The 10,517-nt window shown below is 38.5% G+C and overlaps 1 protein-coding gene across 4 annotated transcripts in view; it reads left to right on the top strand.

Annotated features, from left to right (window-relative positions):
- Positions 1-7,688, top strand: part of LOC129827438 (glycine receptor subunit alphaZ1-like) — a 101,511-nt gene extending 93,823 nt beyond the window's left edge. For all 4 annotated transcript variants that reach the window (XM_055888289.1, XM_055888288.1, XM_055888286.1 and 1 more), the window contains one exon: positions 3,061-7,688. In XM_055888289.1, coding sequence (XP_055744264.1) covers positions 3,061-3,354 — 294 coding nt within the window. In that variant the 3' untranslated portion in view covers positions 3,355-7,688. The remainder of the gene's footprint in view (positions 1-3,060) is intronic.
- The last annotated feature ends 2,829 nt before the right edge of the window (positions 7,689-10,517 follow it).

The following is a 10,517-nucleotide window of genomic DNA, read 5'->3' as shown; positions in this document are numbered from 1 at the left end:
CAGCATTAGACGTTTCAGTCGCTGTTATAGGAAAACAGTGGAGCGAAGGAGACGATACAAAACGGGGGAGAAAGGAGTGTGTGTGTGTGTGTGTGTGTGTGTGTGTGTGTGTGTGTGTGTGTGTGCGTGCGTGCGTGCGTGCGTGCGTGCGTGCGTGCGTGCGTGGTGTGTGTGTGTGTGTGTGTGTGTGTGTGTGTGTGTGTGTGTGTGTGTGTGTGTGTGTGTGTGTGTGTGGTGTGTGCGTGCGTGCGTGCGTGCGTGTTCCTCCGTTCAGCCCAACACACATTAGCAGGTATAAAGACAAGGACAGAAGGAGGATATGGTGTCTACAAATGGAACCTAGAAAACTACGGGTTGTATTTTAGCCCTGCCTGTTCTATCCATTTGAATTTGCAGTGGAGGTGTTGAATGATTAGATTTTGTAAACCAAAGACAGATAAGGGAGCCTGATTGTTTGTTTGTGTGGGATGAGGTATTGTGGAGGCAGGGATTGTGTTAGCTACTTGTAATGAAATCATTCAAGGGTTTTTCTTTATTTTTTTATTATTTTCTACATTGTAGAATAATAGTCTAGACATCAAAACTATGAAATAACACAAATGGAATCATTTAGTAATGAAAAAAGTGTTAAACAAATATATTTGAGATTTTGAGATTTTTCAAATAGCCTCCCTTTGCCTTAATGACAGCTTTGCACACTGTTGGCATTCTCTCAACCAGCTTCACCTGGAAGGCTTTTTTTAACAGTCTTGAAGGAGTTCCCACAAATGCTGAGCACTTGTCGGCTGCGTTTTTTCTTCGCTCTGCGGTCCGACTCATCCCAAACCATCTCAATTTGGTTGAGGTCAGTTGATTGTGGAGGCCAGGTCATCTGATGCAGCACTCCATCACTCTCCTTCTTGGTCAAATAGCCCTTACACAGCCTGGAGGTGTGTTGGGTCATTGTCCTGTTGAAAAACACATGATAGTCCCACTAAGCCCAAACCAGATGGGATGGTGTATCGCTGCAGAATGCTGTGGTAGCCATGCTGGTTAAGTGTGCCTTGAATTCTAAATAAATCACAGACAGTGTCACCAGTAAAGCACCCCCACACCATAACACTTCCTCCTCCATGCTTTACGGTGGGAAATACACATGCAGAGATCATCCGTTCACCCACACCTCGTCTCACAAAGACACGGCGGTTGGAACCAAAATTCTCCAATTTGGACTCTCCAATTTGGACATCATGTCACCTCTACAAATTTCCTCCGGTCTAATGTCCATTGCTCGTGTTTCTTGGCCCAAGCAAGTCTCTTCTTCTTATTGGTGTCCTTTAGTAGTTGTTTCTTTGCAGAAATTCAACCACGAAGGCCTGATTCACACAGTCTCTTCTGAACAGTTGATGTTGAGATGTGTCTGTTACTTGAACTCTGTGAAGGATTTTTTGGGCTGCAATTTCTGAGGCTGGTAACTAATTAATGTATCATCTGCAGCAGAGGTAACTCTGGGTCTTCCTTTCCTGTGGCGGTACTCATGAGAGCCAGTTTCATCATACTCTTGATGGATTTTGCGACGGCACTTGAAGGACCTTTCAAAGTTCTTGAAATGTTCCGTATTGACTGACCTTGACATAATATGGACTATCTTATGTATACCACCCCTACCATGTCACAACACAACTGATTGGCTCAAATACATTAAGATGGAAATAAATTCCACAAATTAACTTTGAACAAGGCACACCTGTTAATTGAAATGCATTCCAAGAGTGTGCAAAGCTGTCATCATGGCAAAGGGTGGCTATTTGAAGAATCTCAAATATACCATATATTTTGATATGTTTAAGACTTTTTTTGGTTACCACATGATTCCATATGTGTTATTTCATAGTTTTGATGTCTTCACTGTTATTCTACAATGTGGAAAATAGTAAAAATAAAGAAAAACCCTTGAATGAGTAGGTGTTCTTTTGACATATGATATCGATATTACGTGTCTTTATAACGTGCTAACCTTGCCTCATAACTTTGAGTGATAGCTAAAATGTGAATTGTCCACCCATGCGATCCATATTCATCACAATGCATATCAATGGTTAATGAGATAGTATGCTGGGAATCATGTTGGACTTTGACATTTAACGCTCAACATGATGTGCCTCATTATGGTCATTAATATGTCTCTGCTTTACTTAAAGGCCCACTGTGATTTTTACAACCATTATATGTGTTTTCAAATTATGAACTCTGTTAAGAGCCTTTTTCTCGAAGGCCCACTATGATTTAAGTCTGTTAAGAGCCTTCTCCTTGAAGGTCCACTATGATTTAAGCCTTTTCCTTGAAGGTCCACTATGATTTAAGTCTGTTAAGAGCCTTTTCCTTGAAGGCCCACTATGATTTAAGTCTGTTAAGAGCCTTTTCCTTGAAGGCCCACTATGATTTAAGTCTGTTAAGAGCCTTTTCCTTGAAGGCCACTAGGATTTAAGTCTGTTAAGAGCCTTTTCCTTGAAGGCCCACTATGATTTAAGTCTGTTAACTAAGAGCCTTTTCCTTGAAGGCCCACTATGATTTAAGTCTGTTAAGAGCCTTTTCCTTGAAGGCCACTATGATTTAAGTCTGTTAAGAGCCTTTTCCTTGAAGGCCCACTATGATTTAAGTCTGTTAAGAGCCTTTTCCTTGAAGGCCACTATGATTTAAGTCTGTTAAGAGCCTTTTCCTTGAAGGCCCACTATGATTTAAGTCTGTTAACTAAGAGCCTTTTCATTGAAGGCCACTATGATTTAAGTCTGTTAAGAGCCTTTTCCTTGAAGGCCCACTATGATTTAAGTCTGTTAACTAAGAGCCTTTTCCTTGAAGGCCCACTATGATTTAAGTCTGTTAAGAGCCTTTTCCTTGAAGGCCACTATGATTTAAGCCTTTTCCTTGAAGGCCCACTATGATTTTCAAAGTCATATGTTATTACAACTTAAGGGGTGGGCCTTTAAGAGATACTGTATACAAAGAGAGAGCAGGCATGGATATCAAATGTGTAATGTTTTTTTTGATTCCTAACAGAATGAATATTTGGCTGTGTTACAGGAGGATGAGGGCGGTGAGGGCCGGTTCAGCTTCACCGCCTATGGTATGGGCCCTGCCTGCCTGCAGGCCAAAGACGGCATGGCCATCAAAGGGAACAACAACAACGCCCCGACCGCCACTGCCGGCCCTCAGGAGAAAACGGTGGAAGAGATGCGCAAGCTCTTCATCGGCCGCGCCAAGAGGATCGACACGGTCTCTCGCGTGGCTTTCCCGCTAGTCTTCCTCATTTTTAATATTTTCTACTGGCTCGTATACAAGATCATCCGAAGCACGGATGTACACCAGATGACGTAAGCAAGGGAAGAGAGAGAGTTCAATACCACACCATCCTTCTCCCAAAACCAATACTCCTCGCTCTTCACTTGCTCACTTGCTTTTGGTGGCTATCGCCTTGGCAAAGGTCATTTATCAATATTTGTTATTTTCTTTTCTTTCCCTCCCTCCTTTCTCCCTAATAATCCGGACCAGTGCAATAGCAATGCAGTAAAATGCATGATATATGAATGTGGCAATATATTTACAAAACGATAAAGAAGTAAATATTACGACTTTTACTGATACATCCGAGAACTTTGGAATTTATGATAACTGAGAATTCAAAACGAAAGAGCGAGAGATTCTCTTCTAAGAAGTGTTCGTTTTTTTTCGCAACTCGAAGAAGACAAATACTGCATTATAAAGAAGAAGAATTTGGTGATACATACAGCACTGTAATATAGTATATATCTATCATACATTTAAAAATAAAACTGTTATTTCTTCGAAAGGCAGGCGTCTGGATGGAACACGAGGGATGGATTTTAAAAGGATTCTAAGATGATTTAGTGCTTCCATGAATAAAGTGATGCAAGGATCATATGTCCTATATATCTCAATTAGCTTCAATGTGTTGTAAGCACTTGTCAACGCTCCCTGAGCCCTCAACAGAAACTGAGATGTGGTTGATGCTGCTATCAACTATATGAAGGAAACTTGATGAGTGGGGGGTGGGAGTCAAAATAATATTCTATTGTTTCTAACCGCTGTGGTCAATGTGTTCCTCTATCTGTCCTTAACTTTATTTCTTAATTGCATATCGTTTTTTTAATTAACGTGCCCAGTATACATCATGTTGCTGTAATCAGCTCAAGCTCTTCTTGGGAACTCTAAAGTCTAATTCTAAAGAGACATTTGCCATCATTCACATATCGTCATTGTTGCATTTCTTTATTTATTTATTCATGTGCTATTTTAAGGATTTGGTACTTCAATCAAAATATGATTAATTAAGACTAAATCTACAGTGGAAAAGCACTACAAAAATCCTGATTCTTCCTAATCATTCCATTGAAGCTATACTGTTAACATTTGTTAAGTTCTTTTCATAGCTCATTGCTTATTGCCCAGGTACAGTAAGATACCCGGCAGGCGGAAGAAAAATATACGGAGGAAAAATATAGTGTTAAGATTTAACAAGAAAACACCTACTGTACCTTAACAATTATTACCATTGATACATTTACACACATTAATAATGTAGCTAAATAAAATGTGTTATTATAATTATTTACAAAATATGCCTAAAGGTATTCAGTCAAAATAATGGGAAAAAGTTTGCTACTTTAACAGCAATGATTAACACAATGTTCTCATTGGTGTACCATACAGTACATTTTATAGTTCATACTACTACAAGATTCTGTGTAACTGATTCATTTATTCAACTAGTCAGAGGCTTGATTTAAGATACTGAAATCCATTACTTCTCACCAAGCTTTTCTATGCAATAATTAAAATATGCAATTATTTTTTTATTAGCTTTACCATTTACAAAACATTATCATGAATCGGTTTGAACTTGTGTGACATCAAGGCTTTTAATCTCAGACATCACAAATCACAGTGCTCATATTTCCAATGGTGGACACACATACATACATACACACACACACACACACACACACACACACACACACACACACACACACACACACACACACACACACACACACACACACACACACACACACACACACACACACACACACATACATACATACATACATACATACATACATACATACATACATACACAAGGCCTTAATATCTACATCCCCAAGCATAATGTAAACTATTCACCATCCTCCTAGGCCCATCATTCTAAACACATTCACATTCAACAACAAGCAGGCCAAGCTACAGTGGCTTTTCACATTGCATATTTAAGACTTTCTGCTCTCTGTAGCCCCACCTCTGGTACATTGTTTAGCTAGCCTAAAGTGCTGTCACCAAGCCCTAGAAATAAAGACTACACTACTGCTACCACAGGAAATATGGCCTGCGAGACATTGTCATGGATGGGAGACTCGGACACAGTGGAAATAAACACCTGTCGAGTGAGTTTTTTTTTACATTTAACTTCATTGCCAAATGTTATTTTCCTCTACTTGGTTTTTATTCCAAACCAAATAAGTATTTTGTTAACCTATGATCATTGCCTTCCTGGTTCGGTTTTGAATATGATGACATAAGGGGACAGATGCCAGAACACCTTTGCTAACAATATTATGCACTGGTTCAGGATATTGTTTAGGTTTAGTTGTCGTAACTTAAATTGATTCAGTTCTTTCCATTGACTTCCCCGTGTGTGGATAAAGTGCTTCCATTTATTTTTGTGGTAATATGATGCTATTCGATTAACAATATAATATATTTTGATATGAAACTTTTTTCTGCTTCTTCATCCCTGTTTTTTTGTTTTCTTCTTGAAAAGTGTAATCCATTACTTTTTGAACAGGTCATAGATTTTAGAACGTGTTAACGATAGTTTGAGGTGGTTTGATGTATTTAAGGCTTTATGGACTTGCACAAGAGATTAGAATCAATATTTAACATTTCGGTCAACTATTTCTTAAAAATGTATATTATCTTCATGGTAATTCATATTACCTTCGAGTTGAGGAAGTATTTGTCAAAAACATATTGGTGTGTGTTTTCACAGACACGGTCGATGGGTAAATTGATTTGAAGGGCTATGTTTTTCTATTAGTAGTATTTTTAACCCAGCAAATTAACTTAAAACATGTATAATGTTATGCTTTACCCAAAACTATGCATTTATAAAAGTTCTTGCTAAAAGGGAGTTAAAACGTATTGGCCATGTAAAATATCAGCACAGTAATCAATATGTTTTGAAAGTGACAATACATTTGATAGTTATTTGTAGGCCACAATATTTCAGCACAGATTTTGACCATGAATCTTTCCTCAGTTATGACTTCCTCAGACAAAAATATCCATTAAATAAACTGCTATCCAGTGTTGAATATGCACAAACTAGCAACTAATCATATCACGTACCTCCAATCAATCACCATGATATTCACTCAATAGTTATGGATTGAACTCTATTCCCTGACCACGTGAAGGATCACTGCACTTGGGAAAATGCTATATGGATTTATTATAACCAATTGCTTATTAAGGTGCATTATTACTAGCGACCTGTCCAGAGCGTGTACTTATACATCAAGCAGCCTCATGCTACAGAAACAGGAGATAGGCTCCAGGGTTGGGGTCAATTCCAATTTAAATGGAATTTTAATTCAATTGAGGATTGTCCTGGAATTTGAAATTGAATACATGGGACATGAATAGGAAGAAGGAATTGAATTGGAATTGAATTTCTGGAATTGACCCTGACCCTGATAGGCTCCTGCCCTACGGGACAAGGGGCAGGGGCTCGGACAAGGCTTACTTTGTTTATTATGTTATTCAAGATGGAAATGACACTTACTGCTCTGACTAGACGACTTCAACAAGGTCTAACGTATTCTAGAACACTGACACATTCTAGAACAAGAATTGTATGTTTAACTTAATTGCTCAGCAGATCAATGTTCAAAGAATGGAAGTGGTTAGAATGTCCACTGATGGGAAAAACTCCATTGGACAGACAGGATTTCCTACCCTTCATATCAACCTGACCTATCATAATGTCAAATATTATTGACAATGAAGGAAGTTCATATAATATTTGGTATATAGGACAGTGCAATATGAACATTTTAAAAGTATGAAATTCAACTAGCATGTTATGATTTGTTAGTAATTGCTGATAACAACAGCTGTTTGATTCTGTTTATTGTATTTTTAATATATCAGATGCCCTGGTTGTGGTGACGCACTCACCACCCAGTGATAGAGATAGACAGAAATAACCAGTCATGAACTGAACTGTACACAAAAATTGAAACTTTTTTATTTAGGTATTTTTATTATTTTTTAGCACAAGTTGGAATGGCCTTAATTTTGTTTTACTTGCTTAAATATTGTGCATTGGCACAAAGTGCACATCTTAATTTGCTAATTACAGTTATCATAATAATCCAAGAGTGCACTTCAGAAGAAGGAAAAAAGTTCAGCAAATCCTTTTTATTTTTCATTTAAATGTGAAAACACTGAATATTTTGCATGAATATAATTACAATGGCAGATATTTTTGGCTTGTACAAAAATGTGAGCAATTTGAAGAAAAAAGGAATGTACAATTTCTGCTGTAAATGTATATAATGAAATGAAATATGAAATATGTGAAATATGTCATTATAAGTAATTCTAATTACAATTAAAGGTTTTCTGAACAAAAATATGTCCCTTTTTTTATTGTCAAGAGTTGGACGGTTGGAGTTAAACTATTACTTCCTGTTACCCTGCTCAAAGATCTGTTACCCAGGTCAAGGATCTGTTACCCAGGTCAAAGATCTGTTACCCAGCTCAAAGATCTGTTACCCAGGTCAAGGATCTGTTATCCAGGTCAAGGATCTGTTACAGAGCTCAAAGATCTGTTACCCAGGTCAAGGATCTGTTATCCAGGTCAAGGATCTGTTACTCAAGTCAAAGATCTGTTACCCAGGTCAAGGATCTGTTACCCAGGTCAAAGAACTGTTATCCAGGTCAAGGATCTGTTACTCAGGTCAAAGATCTGTTACCCAGCTTAAAGATCTGTTATCCAGGTCAAGGATTTGTTACCCAGGTCAAAGATCTGTTACAGAGCTCAAAGATCTGTTACCCAGGTCAAAGATCTGTTACAGAGCTCAAAGATCTGTTACCCAGGTCAAGGATCTGTTATCCAGGTCAAGGATCTGTTACTCAAGTCAAAGATCTGTTACCCAGGTCAAGGATCTGTTACCCAGGTCAAAGAACTGTTATCCAGGTCAAGGATCTGTTACTCAGGTCAAAGATCTGTTACCCAGCTCAAAAATCTGTTACCCAGGTCAAAGATCTGTTACCCAGGTCAAAGATCTGTTACCCAGGTCAAAGATCTGTTACCCAGGTCAAGGATCTGTTACCCAGGTCAAAGATCTGTTTCCAAATCAAATCAAATTTTATTGGACTAATACACACAAATCTAAGTAAAGGAATGGAATAAGAATATATACATGCTGCAACAACCCCTGATATATCATAATAAAAAAAATGCTATATGAACACAGAGAGTATGCTACGTGAACACAGACAGTATGCTATGTGAACACAGACAGTATGCTACGTGAACATAGACAGTATGCTACGTGAACACAGAGAGTATGCTACGTGAACACAGACAGTATGCTATGTGAACATAGACAGTATGCTACGTGAACACAGACAGTATGCTATGTGAACACAGACAGTATGCTAGGTGAACACAGACAGTATGCTATGTGAACACAGACAGTATGCTACGTGAACACAGACAGTATGCTAGGTGAACACAGACAGTATGCTATGTGAACACAAACAGTGTGCTATATGAACACAGACAGTAAGCTACATGAACACAGACAGTAAGCTACGTGAAAACAGACAGTGTGCTACGTGAACACAGACAGTAAGCTACGTGAACACAGACAGTATGCTACGTGAACACAGACAGTATGCTACGTGAAAACAGACAGTATGCAAAATGCTTTGATCACACACTAATCTATAAAAAAAAAAAAATCAGTTTAGAGAGTAGATATTTCTGTGGAATTAAATCATTTACATCCTAATTGAAAATAATTTAGACACAAAGCTCATTAGTGCAAAGCCTCTCTATAAGTTTCAAGTAAACAGCATCTATCTATATTATACACTGTGCATGCTGCATGAGTTGTTCTCCATTTCCCTATGATAGTCCAATAAATGCAAAGGGTCTGATGGTGATGTGTCTAGCAATCCAATCAAAAGCACTTTAGCTGGGCCTCCGATCTAAGGGTGCAGCGGTCTGGCGCGGCGGTTTAAGGCACTGCATCGCAGTGCTTGAGGTGTCACTCCAGACCTGGGTTCACTCCCAGGATGTGTCTCAGCTGGCCATGACGGGTAGACCCATGAGGTGGTGCACATTTGGTCCAAATAGTTAGGTGGAATTTGGACGTGCATGCTGCATGAATTGTTCTTAGTTTGGATGGCTGGGATGTTCCTGTCCCATTGCATTCTAGTGACTCCTTGTGGCAGGATGGGTGCCTGCAAGCTGACTCTGGTTGCCAGTTGTATGGTGTTTCTCTGACACATTGGTGTAGTCTGTCTTGGCAGGTTTGTGTTTTGGAGGACCTTTGCTTCTCCCGAGTCCGTACTGGAGTTGCAGCGATGGGACAAGACTGTATCAATTGGATATCGTGAAAAAGGACTAAAAGTAACAAATAAATACATTTTAAAGCGGAATTTAGACAAGTTGCCCAATTCTGATATTTTTTGGTTAACTAATTGGTCTTTTGACCAATCAGATCAGCTCTGAAAAAGATCAGGTGTTAAAAGATCTGATGTGATTGGTCAAAAGACCAATTAGTGGAAAAAATATCAGAATTAGGCTGCCTGTCTTAAAGCAGCCTATAAACAGGTTCCCATAAAACCATTTAATGCAGATGAATTAACTGATGCATTAAAAAAAAGTAATGACTGGGCTGATGGAAACCGGATCTGCCAGTAAAATTGTATTATTATTTATTTGTATAATTTTTAATACCTTTATTTAACCAGGAAAAGCCCATTGAGACCCAGATTCTCTTTTTCAATGGAGACCTGTACATTCAAAACCTGGCCAAGAAGACAGCAACAATCAATACGTTACAGAATTAAAACAAACAACAATACAAGAATTTACACTCCTCTGTAGGAAACTATCAAAAATAAATAAATAAAAACAAACCGACCAAAACAAAACTGGACAGGCACTGACCTAAAAACAAAAGTACTGTAATTTGATAGTTTCCTAACAGCAAGTGTTTTACTGAGTCCTCCCATCAATATTTTAAATTCATTCAGTGGCACTAACATATCTAGATGAAGCATTGATTGTAGATTATTCCATGCGTCTGGTGCACAAGAAGAGAAGGCAGTCTTTCCAAATACTGTAAATGTCCTGGGGACTTTAAGTAGCAACCACCTAGCAGACCGGGTGTAGTATCTGTTGGTGGTGAAGGAGACCAGACTACAGAGGTGAAGAGGGAGTTTAC

This window comes from Salvelinus fontinalis, chromosome 29, assembly GCF_029448725.1.
Source record: "Salvelinus fontinalis isolate EN_2023a chromosome 29, ASM2944872v1, whole genome shotgun sequence".
Taxonomy (NCBI): Eukaryota; Metazoa; Chordata; class Actinopteri; order Salmoniformes; family Salmonidae; genus Salvelinus; species Salvelinus fontinalis.
This window is presented reverse-complemented; position numbering and strand designations above follow the sequence as displayed.